We start from the raw sequence: 19987 nt of genomic DNA, 5'->3' as shown, positions 1-19987 counted from the left end.
GGTTTGTTACTCAAACAACCATACCAACCGTAAATAATCATGTGTCTTAAGAATTTATCAAATAATGATTTACGGTTCAAAAGTTAAGTTGACACACCAACCGGTCTCGATTCATTAGTTACCAACCGTAATTTAGTTACAGTTTTTGTCCAAATTTAATTACCAACCGTAACTGGTTTTACAATTGGATCTTCCCCAAATTTAACCAGTTACGGTTGGTATTCGATAACTTACGAACCGTAACTAAGAGTTCCGGTTGGTCACGAGCAAAATTGCAACCATAAGTTCTTCTGAAAATTTAAAAGTTTTGATTTTGTTACGTATTTTAGATAATTTTGAGCGAGAAAAAGCTAATGGGAACTAATTTATAAGTATACCGGGTCACTGGAATCACTCATTTTGGTTGAGTGAATCAAAATCTAGGATTTCACAAATATCACAAAAGTTTTTCTTTTTCTTATCCTCTAAACTTTTTTCTTTTTAACTCTAAAAATCTGATTTTGTTTTGATTTTCAGTTAATATAAGTGAAATTAATCATTAACACTAAACTTGATTATCATTACTAAACTAAATTATCACTAATGAGGGTTAATTTGTCATTTCCAATTTTTTTGATAAGGGACACCTTGATTGATCATGTAATGACCCTTTTTGTCCTATTAGAATGCCGCCCCTCTAATAAAACATACCGCCCCTACAATAAGATTGTTCTATTATGTATAATTAAGTATATTGAGATATCTTTTTTTAGAGAGAAGGGCCACCTCATTTGTTGCTCTCTCATCGTTGTCACCATTACGTACTAAAATAAACTAATTTATAGTCTCCAACACGGATCCATCTGTTATTTTGATTTCTCTATTTCGGTCTTTAGTAACATTGATTGGTTTAAAAACTAATTAACAATAAATTTGATGATATTAAATCAATTGATTGTTATTAGGTGTTACTGATGTTATAGAAGTAAGGGTTCCATGGAATGGTATAAATTGTCTATATACTAAGTGTAATCTTTTTAAAGTATTTAAACACCTTAACAAATTGGTAGTCTTTTTTAATATATTGTTACAAAGAAATAAAATGCGTACGCTTAAGACTATAAAGAAAGGTTGAGCCGGGACCGTAAGGCCCCAGTGATACCTAGTTTAATTAAAATAATATGATTTTCAGTATTTAGGAATATTAAAGTAATATCTAATAATATTTATTTTAGTATTTTATTAGTTTATAAAATATCTATCAGCTAAGGTAATAAATATATTTTAATTAATTAAAAAATAATTGGTGATTTTGTTGGGAAATTGGCATCCCGAGCGCAGCGGAATCACAGGATCACAAAGGCAATTGGCCATTTAAACCAAATATGGGAGAAATAATAAGAGAGACAGAAGATAAACAAGAACACACAACCACAACACAAGATATACGTGGTTCACCTCTACAGGCTACATCAACGACCAACACCACCAGAAAAACTTCCATTAAATAAAAGACCATTACATGCTCTTTCCGCAACCCAAGACAAGAACCCAAAGAGTTAACAAGACATACCAGAGAACACCATCGAAGAAACTACAGAAACCAACTCTAAAACCATTCTTCAAACCAGCCTCATGTCTTCTCTTTTACACTGTCTTCATAGCTGCTAGTAATACAGGAGAAACATGGAAACACTAGAAACCTGGTTTCGGACAAAGCCCCAAACCCAAAACCCTAGAACACCAAAATGCTCTCTCTACAAGTTTTTCTCTCACACCGATATTGACCTTTACGGGTAGCACACGACCCTCCCAAACAAAGAGTGGTAAATCCTAAGCACAATGATTTACCACTCTTTTAGGTTGGATTATCTTCAAAACTACAATTATACTCCTATATATAGAGAAACTAACTCGACCCTTAAGAATCCCTAACTTTGGGAACAAGTTTTCCTAACTTAGCTCTTAAGTTCCTAAACTTTAGGAACAAGCTTGCATATGATAGAGTTTGACTTTTGGCCAAACTAACCACCGACTAATTAAATCCCACAATTCTCCACCTCGGATCGTGTTTTCAAGCATGAGACGATCACATGAAATTACCTCCATCTTCCACCATAGTTTTTCACCATCTCTATATAACAGTAGAATTGATTTTGAAGCTCAAATACGAACTTCCATCTTCATAGAACCATCTATTCGACCAAAACACCATGACATCGATAAAAAATCTTCAAACCATCTTCTTCATGAAGAATACTTATGAAACTGGACACGCTTCACGAACACTATGAAAATCTTCTACCACCCAACGAATCCTTGCACGGACTCTACCATTGATCACCAAGAGAACCATCCAGAAGAATCACCGCTAGCTCCACCTAACCAGTAAGCTAACAACATATTGAACTCTAACCCAGAAAGGAAAAATTAACTTCAATTTCATACTCCAGCACATGTCATGATTACCGTGTATCTGAAATAAACCATAAGATATCCCCACTGTGATTAACATGCTTAATCCTTTAAGCGATTCTCAAAGCCATCACCAACTTGACATACTCTTTACCACCACCACACCCAACATACTCGCTCAGAATATTTACCGTGTGAATGCCCATATTACCGTGGTACATGCTTCCGAGATCGGGCACATTCTTGATATTATGTGCAAGTCATCAAGAATACTTTAACATACACTTAAGAACACAAATCTATAACATCTCGTGCATAACTTCGAAGCGTTGCTGGACTTGCTTCTATATGAGACTTCACATCCCATCCTTTCTTCAAACTTTGTAACCCATTCTTTATAGTGTATGATTACAAACACTCTTCAAGAAGTATATATGTAATCCACCTCATTCGGCCTTATTCTGCATCCATACTACATCATAAAACTGAACGAAGAACATAAACTTCTACCAAGTTGAACCTCCGTGATTTGTAAATCACATCACAAATCCATCTTTGTGTAAACACCGTTTGAAACATTATCTTCAAAACATATTTCTCCACCCAAACAATAAACCATCGTTCAATTCCAGGTTCAATCACACCAGTCCGTGCTTGCTCTGATACCAATTGTTGGGGAAATTGACATCCCGAGCGCCACGGAATCACATGATCCCAAAGGGCAATTGGCGATTTAAACCAAATATGGGAGAAATAATAAGAGAGACATAAGATAAACAAGAACACACAACCACAACACAAGATATACGTGGTTCACCTCTACAGGCTACATCCACGAACAACACCACCAGAAAAACTTCCATTAAATCAAAGATCATTACATGCTCTTTCCGCAACCCAAGACAAGAACCCAAAGACTTAACAAGACATATCAGAGAACACCATTGAAGAAACCACAGAAACCAACTCTAAAACCATTCTTAAAACCAGCCTCATGTCTTCTCTTTTACACCGTCTTCATAGCTGAGAAACATGGAAACACTAGAAACCTGGTTTGGGGCAAAGCCCCAAACCCAAAACCCTAGAATACCAAAATGCTCTCTGTACAAGTTTTTCTCTCACACCGATATTGACCTTTACGGGTAGCACACGACCCTCCCAAACAAAGAGTGGTAAATCCTAAACACAAGGATTTACCACTCTCTAGGTTGGATTATCTTCAAAACTACAATTCTACTCCTATATATAGAGAAACTAACTTGGCTCTTAAGAATCCCTAACTTTGGGAACAAGTTTTCCTAACTTAGCTCTTAAGTTCCTAAACTTTAGGAACAAGCTTGCATATGATAGAGTTTGACTTTTGGTCAAATTAACCACCGGCTAATTAAATCCCACAGATTTTGTAAGAATTATCTATATAAAGAGCTCTGTATTTTGGTATTTGACATTTTTGAATGAATTAAAGAGTATCGTGTTTTTTTGAATGTTATCTTAGAAATGTATGAGTTTTAAATATTAATTCTGTTTTGCGCTTCCGCCCTGCATCAGAAGGCTGCAAAGTGCAAATATATTGCTCATCCATTTTCGTGACAGTGACATACTGCCTTATGGATGGCCAACTTTGCTATGTATATAAAGTTATAAACCAATGATGGAGAGCTTGATAAGGAATGAGAGACATGGTAAGATGTTCTGAACATATCTGATGGTGTACTATACCAATAAATCCTACACCCAAGAATTAAAACAATGATGAATTGAACGCCACCAAGGGGCGGTGGCGCAGTTGGCTAGCGTCTTATAGCTATATAGAGTGATCCTGAGGTCGAGAGTTCGAGTCTCTCTCGCCCCAATAACCTTTTTTTTTTTTTTTTTTGACCTCTTTAAGAGGTGTTCATTTAAGAAAACAATAGAGTGCGTATATCATCACTTCATTTTGAAAATCAGATCTTACATTTCGTCTCCCGCTCCCTCCACTTTTTTTAAGTCACTTAAACTGGAGAGAGAAAAAGAAAAATACTCAGAGAGAGATATAATTTTTTTTTCCTTTTTTTTTTTAAAATATGAGAGAGAGAAAGTTTTAGTTCTGCAGAAATCTGATACTCCGTTTTTAATTTCTCTGTGAAAAATGGGGGTTCCGGTTGAAACAAGCTCTTCAGATCCTGATTCAAATCTAACAGGAGCAGAAACAACACCACCATCATCTAAAAAACCTAGGTTATTCATTAAAGAAATGGTTATGAAAAATTTCAAATCTTATGCTAATGAACAAAGGGTTGGCCCTTTTCACAAGGTTTGTTTACATTTGCTTAGGGTTTCAGTTTTTTTTTTTTTTTTTTTTTTTTTTTTTTTTTTTGTTTGTTTTAGTTGCAAAGAATTTACTTAGGGTTTCAATTTTGGTTTACAATAGAGCTTTTCGGCTGTGGTTGGTCCTAATGGTAGTGGGAAGAGCAACGTTATTGATGCTATGCTCTTTGTGTTTGGAAAACGAGCCAAGCAGGTAATTTCCTTACAAAACCCTATAAAATTGAGCATTTCTTGTTTAGAAAACCCTAATTTTTCTTATAAAATTGTGCTTTTTTCCCCTTATAAAACCTAATTTTGGTTTGTCTGTGTGATGTTTGTTTTGTAGATGCGTTTGAACAAAGTTTCTGAGCTTATTCATAATTCTAGTGATTATCAGAATTTAGATAGTGCTGCTGTTTCTGTTCACTTTCAGGAGATTATCGATTTGGTGAGGTTTTCTTACTCATATTTACTGAAACTATCACGATTTAGCTTGTCATTTACTGGCAATATATGTGTTTTGTTGTTATAGAATGATGGAGAGTATGAAGCAGTTCCGGGAAGTGATTTTACTATTACAAGAGTTGCATTTCGAGACAACTCATCCAAGTACTACATAAGTGACCGGGCTAGTAATTTTACCGAGGTCACTAAGAAATTGAAAGGGAAAGGAATTGACCTTGATAATAACCGGTTTTTGATCCTTCAGGTACTTCTTGGGCTGTATCATTTATAATAGCAGTTGGTATTTTTGTTATCATGTTTTGAAATATGTTTCTTGATGTATAGGGAGAAGTTGAACAAATATCATTGATGAGACCTAAGGCTCAAGGTCCTCATGACGAAGGATTTCTTGAATATCTAGAAGATATTATTGGAACTGACAAATATGTTGAGAAGATTGAAGAATCCAACAAGCAGTGAGTTCCAATTCCACCTCATCAGTACCAAATTTTATTATTAGTTTATCTTTTACAAGAGTTAGCCATTTATCTTTTACCAATTTTTAGTTTATCTTTTACAAGAGTTAGCCATTTATCTTTTACCAATTTGAAATTCCCATGATTTTTGTTTGTCCACTACAATGCTCAGCTTAAGAATTTTTAAACAACTAATATATACTGTAATATAACTATCTAGTTGTGCTAAAATCCCCTAAAACAAAGATAATAATTAGTAATTTAGGCTTTCTGCTATAGCGACTAGAATGATGTCCAGAACATCTTTACTATCATGAGTTTGCACCTACCGCTCTGTCCCTTCCTCTCAATTTCAACTCATACACTCGCTATATGTCTTCACAATGAGAAAGGGAAGTGTGTAATCAGTGAGTCATCATCATTCCATAAAGAGATGTGGTGTAATTAATCTTTTCCAAAAAAAGGTTTAGACATGCTCCTTACTTGAAAAGAGAATGCCAGATATTATTAAAACATTACACCCACAAGTTACTTTTGATACTTCTTTAGAACCAAACACTTGGTTTTTAAGTTATCCGTGTCTTCATTTTCTAATTTATAACCTGAAAATGATACTAAACTCTGATTGGTATTTGATAACTTCTTTCTAGGTTGGAAACTCTTAATGAGAAAAGATCTGGGGTGGTGCAAATGGTTAAATTGGCAGAGAAAGAAAGAGATAGCTTGGAGGTACATCTTGGTGTGGGCTCTTATCGGTCGGTGTTTACGTAGAAGTAGCAATCTTAATATGTTACCATGTTTCCATGTTCCAGGATGTAAAGAATGAAGCAGAAGCCTACATGCTGAAGGATCTGTCACTGGTAAAGTGGCGAGAGAAAGCCACCAAATTGGCATCTGAAGATGCTGGTTCTCACGTTGTTGAGCTGCAATTGAGTGTTTCCGGCTTGGAAGAAAATATCAAGGAGAAAAGGTATTTGTTGGATATTATGGTTAAAGTAATGTAATCTGCAATTTATAAGTATACCAGTTCATTTTCTTGACTTCACTTTGTAGGGAGAAAATCAAGGAGAACTCTAAAACACTGAAGGATCTTGAAACGGTGCACAATAAGCATATGAAAAAACAAGAGGTCTGCGCAATTCTATTCAAAACTGATTTAAGGAGTATAAATGTTTGGAAGATTCATTTTCTGTATCTGTGATAATTTACTGTTCTAAATTAGTTGTGGTTGCTGCAATACAGGAACTTGATAAAGATCTCAAAAGCTGCAAAGATCAGTTCAAAGATTTTGAAAGACAAGATCTCAAACACCGAGAAGATTTAAAGTTCATGAAGCAAAAAATCAAAAAGTTGGAAGACAAGCTTGAAAAAGTAAGTGATTATCACAAGTTACCTACATCACTTTTAAACACATTTAATCATCTTATTTTGAATTTCAGGATTCATCCAAGATTGAAGAAATATCAAAGGAGTGTGAGGAGTCAACAGCTGTTGTTCCTAAACTTGAGGAAGAAATACCCAAGCTACAAAAGCTTTTGTCGGATGAAGAGTCTGTCTTAGAGGAAATTAAAGAGAGTTCAAAAGGTGGTGCAATACTTAGTAATTTGTAATAGCACTTTATAAGGCTGCATGTTTCACTACTTACAGTATGTTGGGTTGATAGTCTTGTTTCTCGGATATGCGTTCTCAGATTGACTACACTTCCTCCAAACTCTTCTCATTATTTAAGTCTAATGTTCTGGAGTTTGATTAAGTATTAGTCTTTATGTGTTTAAAATGATCTTGATGTTGTATCTGTAGGTATTGTTTTTCCAATCTCATTTGCGGGTTACAAATGATTTATTTATTCCATATATATCCGATTTGATTTGTTTAGTCTTTCAATCCAGATAAACTTATTGGAATTTATGTATGGATCTTCTGGTTGGTCTATTGGTACAGCTGAAACCGAGAAGTATCGCTCGGAGCTAGTTGACGTTCGTGCTGAACTCGAGCCGTGGGAAAAACAACAAATTGAGCATAAAGGAAAACTTGATGTTGCATGTAGTGAAACTAAGCTATTAAAAAAGAAGGTCGGAATTGCTTTTATAAATTTTATAGAAAAGTTTACTGGCAAGTTTGTGAATAAGTTAGCTGAATGAGTAAACTTTAATGTTTCAGCACGAGGCTGGCCATATTGCTTTTGTAGAGGCTCAACAAAAGATGAGTGACATAGAGAATGAAGTTAAAGCGAAAACTGCAGGTATGGAGAAGATTCAAGCTGATTTGACGAAACTAAAAAGTGAAGCAGTGGAAGCTCGCAAAACAGAACAAGTATGTGTAGCCTACCTTTTTTTTTTCCTTATATATATATTTATCGTGCTTATTACCGTGTTAGAGTGTGCCTGTTTATTTTAGTTATCTATATTGCTCCATTGGATGTCCTGAGACTGTTTGTCCTCCCACACAGGAATGTGTAACAGAGCAGGAATCAGTCATTCTTCTTGAACAAGCAGCAAGGCAAAAGGTCACAGAGCTTGAGTCTGTTTTAACATCGGAAAGGAGTCAGGGATCTGTCTTAAAAGCAATAATGCAAGCTAAAGTGTCTAATCAAATACAAGGGATTTATGGTCGTATGGGAGACCTTGGTGCTATTGATGGTGAGATTGCATTTCTCAATGCACCAGTACTTCATTTGATTTGAAAAAATGGCATTGGCACCATCTTATGAAAGCAAGAAATTGCATTGTGAGAATGGTTACTAGGAAATCGGGCCTGGCAAATATTTTTGCATTTCCCCCTTATTTCTATTTCTGTTTATACCTTTTCTTTTCCTTCTGTGGTAAGTTGTTTCCTTTAACTGCTTGTTGATTTTGCAGCAAAATATGATATTGCTATATCAACAGCTTGTCCTGGGCTTGACTATATTGTGGTGGAAACATATGAAACGGCACAAGCATGTATTGAACTACTTAGGAATATGAACGTTGGCACTGCAACTTTCATGATATTGGTAATTTCTGCACTATCTGAGTTCATATGTCTTCTAGTTGTTCCAACTAATTTTGTGAATGAGAAAAACACACTAGCCTCCTTATGCCAACCAATAATTTGGGAGTCGGGTTGGAAGTGCCTTGTTGACTGCACATCATATGCAGTTTATTTTTTCTTCTCCCTATTCTTTGGCTCTCACACATGGATCTATGTGTCCTGTTATATTGTATTGGAGCTCTTACTTATAATCATAGTTCTTGGTTTTAGTTACATTCCCTTCCTTCATATGCAGTCAAGATTATTGTCACCATTGTTATTTTTTTATTTTGAGATGCGAAGATAGAAGAGAAAGTTCACACGTAGGGGAAAAATGATCTATCCGCGGTTCTGTTATTTTCCAATTTCCATGAATATGCTACTTACACAGATTGTTGTTAATCCTTGTGCAGGAGAAACAACGGAATTTGTTTAACTATTTGAACCAAAGGGTTGATCCCCCAGAAGGTGTTCCACGTCTTTTTGATTTGGTGAAAGTTAATGATGAAAGGATGAGATTAGCCTTCTATGCAGCTTTGAGAAACACTGTTGTGGCGAAAGACCTTCACCAGGTGTCTTCTTAAGTTCCTCTGCAGTTTGATTTTATATTTATGGTTTTAAAGCAGTGATACTGAATCCACATATGATCTTAGTGAATATCGCTTTTGTTTATTTAGGGGATAAGGCTCTGTTGTTTTCCTGAAATCTCATTATCCTCAAGTATATGACTAACAGCTAACATACTTACCTTGTAATTTTTCCTTTTCTTATGCCCTAACATTCTTCTTTTACTCCCTTTATTCTATGTTTGTAGGGAAAACGAATTGCATATGCGAATGCAAACAGGGACTTTAGACGTGTAGTGACAGTGGATGGCACACTTTTCGAAGCATCGGGTACAATGAGTGGTGGAGGAAACAAGCCATGTGGTGGCAAAATGGGAACATCCGTTCGAGCCAGTAGCGTGCCTCCAGAAGCTGTTTCGAATGCTAAAAAAGAGCATGCTACTCTTGTTGATCAGCTAGATGGTTTACGCCGGCAGATTGCTGATGCAGTGGCACATTACCAGGCTTCAGAGAGAACAATATCCCGTCTAGAAATGGAATTAGCCAAAAGCCAGAAGCAGGTAATACACAAGTATTTTTTGGAGTCTGATTTTGGTGACTCATGCTAAACAACGGTTGAAACAACCCTACCATTCAATTGGTGGGGGATAGTGGACCGAGTCTGTATCCGCATTTGCTTTTCGTGACCCAAGTTCCAAATGGGTTATGAACAGCTCACCATGCGATTTGTGTGGACTTTATTGGCTGGAAATGCTCAATTGTTAACTTGGGGCAACCATGTGCAGCGCAGTACATGCTATTTTATCTTCTGTAATTTGTGTACACTGTCTTGATATCCACAGTTCTCTTGGGTTTAATGTAGTAACCGGTGTCTCTTTTGCGCAGGTGAGCAGTTTGAGAGAACAACATGCATATATAGAGAAGCAACTTGATTCATTAAAGGCGGCGTCACAGCCAAAACAGGAAGAGCTAGATAGATTAGAGGAGCTAAAGTCTGTTATATCTGCTGAAGAAAAGGAGCTTGAGAGACTCACTAAAGGATCAAAAAAGCTCAAGGAGAAGGTCAGAGCTTAAAATTTATACCCAAGAATCCTTTACCAAATCAAATTGTGCAGCATTTCATCCATTATGGTTTGCTAATACGACTGTTCTGGTGTTTGAAGGCCTTGGATCTCCAAAGTAAAATAGAAAATGCAGGTGGTGAAAGGCTGAAAAAGCAAAAGACGAAGGTCAATCAGATTCAATCTGTAAGTGTAATCACTCTGTCTCAATCACGGTTCATGCGGAAGAATTTCAAGCTAATATCTTCTCCCTTTTTTTTTCCTTCAGGATATTGATAAACACAGCACTGAAATCAACCGCCGTAAAGTTCAGATGGTGACTGGTGAGAAAACCATTAAGAAGTTAGCCAAAGGGATTGAGGAGTCAAAAAAAGAGAGAGAACGTCTTGGCAATGAAAAGCAGAATATGATGGGTGTTTTCACAGAAATTGAACAGCAAGCTTTTAAGGTCCAAGAAGACTATAAAAAGACACAGGAGGTCTGAACTGTTACCACACTGAACTTATTGAGTAGGTCACTTTTTCGTTGTTCTGTATAATTTAGTTTCATTTTATGCATTTACAGTTAGTTGACCAACACAAGGAAGTGCTGGATGCAGCAAAGGAAGAATATCATAAAGTTAAGAAACTCATGGATGAGATGCGAACTTCCGAGGTTTGTTATGTTGAACAATCTTTTTCTATTTTCCGTGGCTTGTCACTGAAACCTCTTATTTTGAGTTATTGCTTCTTCAGGTGGATGCAGACTTTAAATTACAGGATACCAAGAAGCTTCTTAAAGAGTGGGATATGAAGGAGAAAGCATACAAGAAAAAGCTTGATGATGTACAAGCTGATCTAGTAAAGCATCTGGAGCAGTATGTTCTGGCATATAAGACACGCTTGATGATATATTACGAATTTGGTTGTTGTAAGTTTTTAAGCTGTATCTTAATTTTGTGATTGCAGAATTCAGAAGGATGCAGTAGATCCTGAGAAGCTCCAAGCCACTTTGGCTAATGAGACACTAACAGAGTCGTGCACTCTTAAAAGATCCCTTGAAGCAGTGGCATTGCTTGAAGCACAACTGAAAGAAATGAATCCTAACCTTGATTCCATATCAGAGTAAGAATTTTCTCATCAATGATTGTTAGTCAAAATAAAAGCATCGCAGGTATCACTTTTTTTCAATTGCTTATTATTTTTTATTATTTCAGGTATAGGAAAAAAGCCTCTTTGTACACTGAGCGGGTGGAGGAGCTGAATACAGTAACTCAGGAGCGCGATGATCTAAAAAAGCAATGTGATGAGTTGAAAAAGAAAAGGTGTATCATCCCTTCTAGTGCTTTCATGTTTTCTTTTGCTTATATCTTCATTTTTTATCTCACATTTGTCATTTCTAATAAACTGCAGTGTCTCTGCTTCTGTAAGCTGTGTCTAATCTAACGTAAACAATTCTGACATGATTTCAGGTTTGACGAGTTTATGGCAGGATTTAACTCTATATCCTTGAAGTTGAAAGAAATGTACCAGGTATGCAAGATTACTTTAGATGTTAATCTCTAATAAGATCAGATATCGCAGTCTAGCAGAAAGTTTGCCTTCTTAATAAAATCACATCGTATAAGTGGATACCCACTGAGTCTTTTTGTTTAAAATGACGATCCCCCCGGAGCTGTTATAGAACCTTACCAGTTACAACTCAAGATTCAGATTCTCATTTGTCGTATCCTTTTGTCTTCTGGATGTGCTTGCTGCAGATGATCACACTTGGAGGAGATGCAGAATTGGAGCTAGTTGATTCATTGGATCCTTTTTCTGAAGGCGTTGTTTTTAGTGTTAGACCCCCAAAGAAGAGTTGGAAAAATATTGCCAACTTATCAGGTGGTGAAAAGGTAATCTGTAACTAACTCTTGCATAAGTTCATGTTTGAGTTCATGTTTTCTTAACTATTAGCCTTACTAACACATGGATACTTGTTGATTTTTATAGACACTAAGCTCGTTAGCATTGGTTTTTGCACTTCATCATTACAAACCTACCCCACTATATGTAATGGATGAAATCGATGCTGCTTTGGGTACTACTCTCACTCTTCAGAATAATTATTTTTGTCAATTCTTCTTCTTCCACCATTTGACTCTGTTTTCACATTGGCATATAGACTTCAAGAACGTATCCATTGTAGGGCATTACGTTAAAGACAGAACAAAAGATGCACAGTTTATAATCATAAGGTAATAAAGTTGTCTATATCTTATAGATAATAGTATAGTAAACAAAATTAGCTTTGTTATTTGTGTTTTGGATCATTTTTAAGTCTGTCTGCTTTATTTGATTGCTAACATTAATTAATCATATATTTTGCAGCCTACGAAATAACATGTTTGAGTTAGCGGATCGCCTTGTCGGGATATATAAAACTGACAATTGTACCAAGAGCATTACTATTAACCCTGGGAGTTTCACGATTTGTGAGAAAGCCGGTTGATGCATCATCAGTCGACAGTCCTGGTATGTTATAGAGTAGGATCTACTTCCCTTAAAATACAGAGAAGGGGCCCTATAAATTAGAAGGTTGTAATTTTTGTAATTAATGAAGATTTGTGCTCAACTCTGCAATACTACTTCGTGAGTTTGGAATCATTTTGCAAAAGAATAGTTGTAGACAACTCGTGTGCTTTTGGTTTCTTTGTGATGTCTGTGTAAATTAAGTCAGGTTTGACGTGTGCTGAGCACGCATAGTATTCATTCTAATTGCTTGGGGTCGAGTTAATTTAGAGCGATAGACTTTCTTCTTAAAATGGTCAAACAGCAAGAGTCTAATTACGTTCCTACGTAGTACATGCTATTTCTTTTTTGTGTAAAGGTTTGAAGGACCTGGTTACACAGATATAAATAATGAACCAACATTGAAGAAGTGAACAAGATGATCTCGTTGTTGTTCCAATACAGTGAAGTCAAGAACCAAAATTAGCCAAACTGTAGTGCATCTAGAAAATGGATAGCGTCGGTCCTTTGTAGAGTTCCGTTACTTTGATGATGGGTTTAGAGTCTGACAATCAACATTGCATTCACTGAAAAACAGACGTTGCTGTATAAAAAAACTCCGAAGCTCATATTGTGGTTCCTGGGAAGCCTCGTCCCAAAATCAGCTTGCCATAAGTTGCGCACTGTAGATGTAACTCACCCATGACCTGCCGGATTCGAACCGTCAACCAAAGGATCTGACACAGTAAAACCATACTGCAATCATTCCCTTCACTCTTCCTGTTGAGCTAAGGTCGTATTAGGCCTTCTCATTAAGCTGCCGACTCTATTTGGGATTTCACAAGATAAATGCATATTAGCTTTACGCAGAGCTGAAATAAATATGATGATCAGGTTCCTGAGAAGTTTCATTTTCCCATTTTTGAAGAGCAACAGAAGTCAGAGATAAGTTATAAGAAAGAGAGGCAGCTGCAGAACCTTGAATACGTGACTTCCATTTAGATTGAATTAAGCGCTCACAGGTACGATGCTGAAACCAAGACTCATCAACACAAAATGGTCTTGAAATGGCAGTCAAAGCTGGATCCGTAGATAATAAGTTGGGAGCATGATCTGAGCCAATATGGAGAAGATTCTGAAGAATAGCATTAGGAAAAACCTGGTGCCACAAAATATCAGCCAAAGCCCGGACCAATCTAGTTCAAACAGAAGTGGCCTCATGTTGCATATTCGACGTAGAAGGATTACCCGTAAACGGTACATCAGTTAACCCAAGAAAAAAACTGTAGAAGTAATAACAGTTGAGAAGGAGCTGTATGAATGGTGATTGGTGAAACTTTGCCATTCATTACTATAAAGAGTAGAACTGAAATCCCCCACTATCACCCTAGGTAAATCCATATATGCCCCCATATCTCAAATTAATTGCCATTGAATCTGTCTCTCCTCAGTATATCTAGAGCTATACAAGCACGTTTAAGCCCACTCATTGTTTGCTGGACCCGAAGGAATAGTAACAGTAACCACAAGAGAAGCATGATGCATCAGCTCAAGGTGAAACCCAATTTTCCATAACAATGCAATGCCCCCTGTTCGTCCTCTTGTGTTTACAGACCAAAGGTGTGGATAATTCAAAGAAGACAAAAGAGAGTTAACTTTATTGTCGGTCTATTTAGTCTAAGACAAAAAGATAAATATCAGGCTGATAATTAAAGATACAAGTATCAAGGTGATTAAGAGTTAGGGGAGGGCCTAGATCTCGGCAATTCCAAGCTCAAATTTTCATGGTATTGGAAAGAAAACCAAACTGAAAAAGGACTACTAAAGAAACAAACTAAAGAAATCACAGCAGAACAAAAATAAGAGATAAATGATAAAGAGAAAATAAAGGGATGATACACTGAAAAGGATACAAACCTGATCAACCCATCCTGCCAAATTACTCGTGGTGGCATCATAAGCAGGAGAAAGAAATTTATCCCAGTCACCAGTAAGAGGTTCAGTAAAAATTATGAAAGCTGCATCATCCACTAGGGATAGTTATGAGGAGCATTTGTATGCTCTAATCCACGCTGATCAGTGTTATCTTAAACTTGGCCATTAACCTCTTGCATAAGCTGTTGTTGAATAGATGAGCTTGACGCAGCTTGAGACGTTGTAACTTGCGTTTAAATCTGCGAAGAGCTGATCTTTCAGTCCTAGTGACGGAATTAGTCGCAGAGAAAGTGCTGACCAACTGACCATCATCAGGCTTATGTGGTGGTCTGCCATTCCTAGGAGTTAAACGAAAGCGATTAGTGACCATCATAAGGAGCAACAGCTACTCCATGAGTACCAAACTTAAAAATAGTAAGAGCTCGTTCATTCAGTGCAACTGAATTTGCTTCACAGTCAGCTTCAACATGATCAATAACAATAAGAGGCTTCTTATGATCAATTTTAACATAAACACCAACCACATTGGAACCTGTTGGATTAGCGTCTTCAGGAACGATTGCTTGAATATGACCCACCAGGCTACCCATAGCATGGATAACATCAACATCCAGGAATTCAGGAACTAAATCTTTGAAATCCAGCCAAAAACATTGAAAACCAAAGTCCAAAGTCCTGTAATCAGTAGTAGGACTCCATCGATGAATACGAAATAAATAACCACCTAGAGACCAAAGGAGCATTCTGAAGAATTTCCTGTAATTCGTCTTTGGACTTCAATCGAACTTGGAAGATGTTTTTTGCAGGAGAACAAAAATTCTAGATAACGAGACCAAATGTGCTTAGCATGATTGATAGCTGTAGCTATTGGCATGGGCATCTCAGAAAAAGCCTTACCAACAACTGGCCATTTCCACCATTCAGTGCCCCTGGTTAAATCAGCATTAGAAAAAAAACCTGTATGTCGAAAATCTTCAGAACTATCAATGGAGGCATTATTCACCCTTTAGGTTAAGTCAACAACAGTACCAGGATAAGTAGAAGCCATTGAGAAGGATGAGCAGAGATAACCAGATGAAGAATGAATAACCATCAAAGATAATGCCTATTTATAATCTTGGAACAGAAGATACGTGTATTGATGCATGGAGCGAGAGTATATCGAGGAACCAAATTACAAACTGATTTCATATAGACATGAGCACAACAACAGGTCCATTGAAGCCGCAAATATAGACCAACAGGATAAGGCAGTGAGAAATCGAAATACCAGGACAAACCTGGCAAGAACATTATGCAAACGCTTATAAACACCACCGAAGAGCAGATGACAGGACAAGGCTGATATGACAGGTTAATTAAGTCTATGCATAGAGAAAAGGATAAACACAAATGAAAGTATAGGAACAACAAAAACAACTAGAAATTAAAGAAGATAAGAAGAAACATGCTAATAAAGAAATGGACAACAAAAAACAAAAGGGAGATTCGATTGATAAATCCAAAGAAACAGAAATCAAATAAGGACATGTCAATTATCCATGGAAAACAACTCAGGAGAGAATCAAACAACTAGCGCTAATACTACGTCAGACATACTAGATACTTTCATGGAGATATATGCCTCCAAACAATACATACATGAAAAGGAACCACTTTCCAGGGTTATAAACACGGAAGTAATAAACTTAATCTGAATCTGAATCTGAGCGCTGGCTTTGGCGTACGTTTCTGGTATGAGGTTTGGACAGGCTTAGAGATGATGATTCACCCTCAATATTATGACTTGAGATCTTGCTATTCTCTCTTCAAGCTCCTCCTTGCTAAAATCATCTGTCCCTCCTAACTCATCAAATCCTACCTGATGAAGAGGCAAGTTAAAAGACGTCAGAACATGTACAAATAAGTGGGAAAAAAGAAATTCCTTCACATAGGTGCAGAATCAACTGAAAAATCATTTAAACATGCACAAAAGGGTTTGTACACCATACCACATAGTCATCGACTTTGGTATTCTTGATAAGGGCAAGAGTTGGAAGCACAATTATCTTAAGCTTCTCAGCTAGGAAAGGACTTTTCTCAGCATTAATTTTCACAAACCGAGTCTCTATGTGTTTTTTCGCTAGAATCGTCATGTGCTTGTCAATCACCTGCAAAGCAAAAGAAACCGGTTTAATAGTTGATATTACCGAGGCGTAAATTTGCCTTCATGAGTATCATCAAACAATAATATACTACAGTTGGGAAGTAGTATCACTCTAGTTGAAAGCTAATATTCAAATTCTCATAAGGAGAGTAAGCTTGAGATAAACTACGAAAATTATTGCTTTGGACTATAATATTTAGTTAGAGAGTCTTTAAGTTGTGCAAACACCAACCAAACGTCATTAAGAATGCAGTGATCTAACCTGCTCTAAACAAAGATCACAATCACAAAAGTTCGGTTTTTTTTTCCCTCTTCCCAATTCAAATATACTTCTATTCAACATTTTCTGAATTGTACATTAATCTGAAACCCTAATAAGATAAAAAACTCTACCATAAAAAGAAGAGGGGTGGAAAATAATGATAAGGGGGTTACCTTGCAGGGCCAATTCTCTCGATAGAAATGACAAACAACACGTTCACTAGCTTTAACAACAGTAAAGAAATCTTTTTCAGATTGGATTTCACTATATTCACCATGACCAAGTGAGACCCAACGACTTCTTTTCTCAGCCATTTTCTTCATTTGTTGTAACCTTCTTTCTCTTAATGCATCAATATCATCAAGATCAACACGATCTAATGCTGATATTTCATCATCAAGTTTTTCTTCAAATGCTTTTGCTACTGTTAATACTTGCTGTTCTATTATCTGTGTTATTATGAAATGAAAATTAGATCTTGTTAAGCATAATCAAACATGAATGATAATTAAATCAAAGAATTTAAACAAATGGAGATTATACCTCCTGAACTTTTGAACGATCCATGGTTGAATTGGTTTTTCAGAGCGCAGTCGGAGGGGAGAATTCTAACGGAGAAATGCATCATCAAGTTTTGTGTTTGTATCTTTGGGCCTTCTTAGGCCGGTTCATTTGAATGATTTTTTAGGGACCATGGTTTTTTTTTGGGACCATGGTCTTATTAGGCCACCTTTCCTATAGTTATAAGGGGTGCTCTAAAACATTGAAATGACTAACCTACCCTTAATCTAATTTAATTTAAAATCAATACAATAACCACCTCTCTCTATATATATATAACCACCACCTCCTCTCACCACCACCTCCCATCACCGCCGATTACCACCACCACCACCACCCATCACCGCCGATTACCACCGCCTACCACCGCCGATTACCACCACCACTACCTTCAATTATCACCACCAACAACCACCGATTACCATCACCACCTCTGATTACCACCACCACCACTATATATATAGCTTAATTTAAAACATTAACAAAGATATTCTCACAAACCCATTACTTGTCATTCGTTTTTGGTTGAATAAATGAGAATTAATCATCAAAATGAGCTGAAAATGGAAGTTGCAGAGAGGGTTAATGGAGTTTTTATTTTCAGTAAAAAGTTCGATTATTACATATTATTTTTTTCTTAACCGAACTCAAAGTTCAGTTGATTCGCAAAAAAATACTTTTAACCGAACTCCTTGTATTAGAACAATACAAGTCCATAAGTTCGGTTCGTTCGCAAAATTATTAAGTTTTCTTTGTAACCGAACTCTACCTATAAGCCCAGTTCGGTTGATTCGCAAAATATGTTGAAGTTTGCGAACCAACCGAACTTCTAACACTAGGTTACTTTTAACCTGAAGTTCGGTTGGGAACTTGGTTGCGTTGAAGTTTGCGAACTAACCGAACACACAAGAAGTACTCAAATAAATTGTCAAGTTCAAAATTCGGTTACCTACCATTTTACCCTAGGTAACCGAACATTGCACTGTACGACCAAAACCTCCGTTAACGAGCGAGTTCGGTAACCTGCGCGTTTGGAAAACGTAACCGAACTACACTTTCAGGTGTGTTCGGTTACATGTTCTTGACATATGGTAACCGAACTACACTTTCAGATGTGTTCGGTTACATGTTGTTGACATATGGTTAACCGAACTGACCCAAATTTACATAAAAAATTTCATTTTTTTGAAAGTTTGGAGCAATTCAACCAACATTATCTAAGTTTGAAGCATACCTGGGTACCCAAATACCCTTCCTCCGGTTGTGGTTGGTAAAATCCATCGTTTTTCATGTTTTCCTTCTTCATCTTCTCTAACTTTACTCTCTCAATAATTCTACTTCTTTAAAAAAAAACTCATCTGATTTTTTAATCTCACTAATTATCTTTGACTTAATCATCTCACTAATCATTACACTAATTATTATTAACACTAGCTAATCATCACCCAAAATTAATCAGGAGGGTAATTTAGGTAGTAATATAAATATCTAGATAAGGGGTGATCTAGATTTACTTCTAATGTATTTACCCAAAATAAAACCATGGTCCCCCAAGAAAAATCATGGTCCCCAAAAAATCGTTCGTTCATTTGGGGGTGGCTAACCCACAAATATGCCAAGGTGGCCTGGAAAACATGCTGCACCACTATGGTAATATTGTTAAGCGATGGAGCCTCTATCGAGCGATAAACAAAAGATCATTGGCGACCGAGACTCAACCACTAGCAGTGGAGTCTAGACTGATAGTATAGACTAAACTGTTCGATGGAGACTTCATCGCCCAAGATCAGTGCTTTATCGTGTGTAAATATCACCATTCTTCTCAGTTTTCATTCACACATATTTCTTCTTCCCTTCTCTAGAGAGCAAACAAGAGCAACTTTTTTGAGTAATTACCTTGAAAATGAGTACGAAAACAACCAGACAAAGAAAAAAAACCAGAAAAGACAAAAGAAAATCCATCTCCGTAATATGTGATGGCGTCTGGATTCAAGACAAAGAAAAAGAGTTCGCAAATGTTAGACGACTAGATGTACCTAGGCATATATTTGGTCATCCCGAGCGAGCTGGGTTACCTAAACAAAGAGGTGGGTGGTCTGAGATCAATAGTGTGTTTGAGCTATTTCCATTGCCTGTTCAAAAAGGCGTGGAAAGATATCCTTGGCAGCATTTGTATCATATGAAAAACAAAACCACAAGACTCAAGTTGTGCGAGTTATATTAGAACGTTGGTGGAATACTATAAATACGTTTTCTTTTAAGGATTTTGAATGAGGTAAGTTTTATTTTTACAGTTCAATTGTTACTTTTATTTAGGATATAGTTCATGTCTAGGTGGCCCTTGGAAAATTGTCCTCCCTGACTTGAGATCTTTCACAG

The 19987-nt window shown here is 36.6% G+C and overlaps 1 protein-coding gene and 1 pseudogene across 1 annotated transcript; one reads left to right on the top strand and one right to left on the bottom strand.

Annotated features, from left to right (window-relative positions):
- Positions 1 to 4446: 4446 nt before the first annotated feature.
- Positions 4447 to 13018, top strand: LOC113356726 (structural maintenance of chromosomes protein 4-like). The gene is made up of 28 exons (XM_026599937.1): positions 4447 to 4687; positions 4805 to 4894; positions 5027 to 5128; positions 5213 to 5389; positions 5470 to 5600; positions 6251 to 6329; positions 6413 to 6570; positions 6654 to 6729; positions 6843 to 6971; positions 7040 to 7184; positions 7542 to 7672; positions 7761 to 7913; positions 8050 to 8239; positions 8459 to 8592; positions 9023 to 9181; positions 9424 to 9735; positions 10061 to 10237; positions 10339 to 10422; positions 10505 to 10714; positions 10801 to 10890; positions 10971 to 11092; positions 11184 to 11339; positions 11432 to 11539; positions 11687 to 11747; positions 11975 to 12109; positions 12207 to 12294; positions 12379 to 12451; positions 12585 to 13018. The coding sequence occupies exons 1-28, from the start codon at positions 4523 to 4525 to the stop codon at positions 12703 to 12705; spliced, it is 3756 nt and encodes a 1251-aa protein (XP_026455722.1). The 5' UTR covers positions 4447 to 4522; the 3' UTR covers positions 12706 to 13018.
- A 3083-nt stretch (positions 13019 to 16101) lies between these two features.
- On the bottom strand, positions 16102 to 17691 carry LOC113361434 (annotated as a pseudogene).
- Positions 17692 to 19987: the final 2296 nt, after the last annotated feature.

This window comes from Papaver somniferum, chromosome 3 (assembly GCF_003573695.1).
Source record: "Papaver somniferum cultivar HN1 chromosome 3, ASM357369v1, whole genome shotgun sequence".
NCBI classification, from domain to species: Eukaryota; Viridiplantae; Streptophyta; class Magnoliopsida; order Ranunculales; family Papaveraceae; genus Papaver; species Papaver somniferum.
This window is presented reverse-complemented; position numbering and strand designations above follow the sequence as displayed.

Coding starts and splice junctions, on each gene's coding strand:
- LOC113356726 (XM_026599937.1), top strand. CDS start 4,523: ATGGGGGTTCCGGTTGAAACAAGCTCTTCAGATCCTGATTCAAATCTA. Junction 6,571..6,653: donor GAAAATATCAAGGAGAAAAG/GTATTTGTTGGA, acceptor TTCACTTTGTAG/GGAGAAAATCAAGGAGAACT. Junction 11,093..11,183: donor CTAGTAAAGCATCTGGAGCA/GTATGTTCTGGC, acceptor TTGTGATTGCAG/AATTCAGAAGGATGCAGTAG.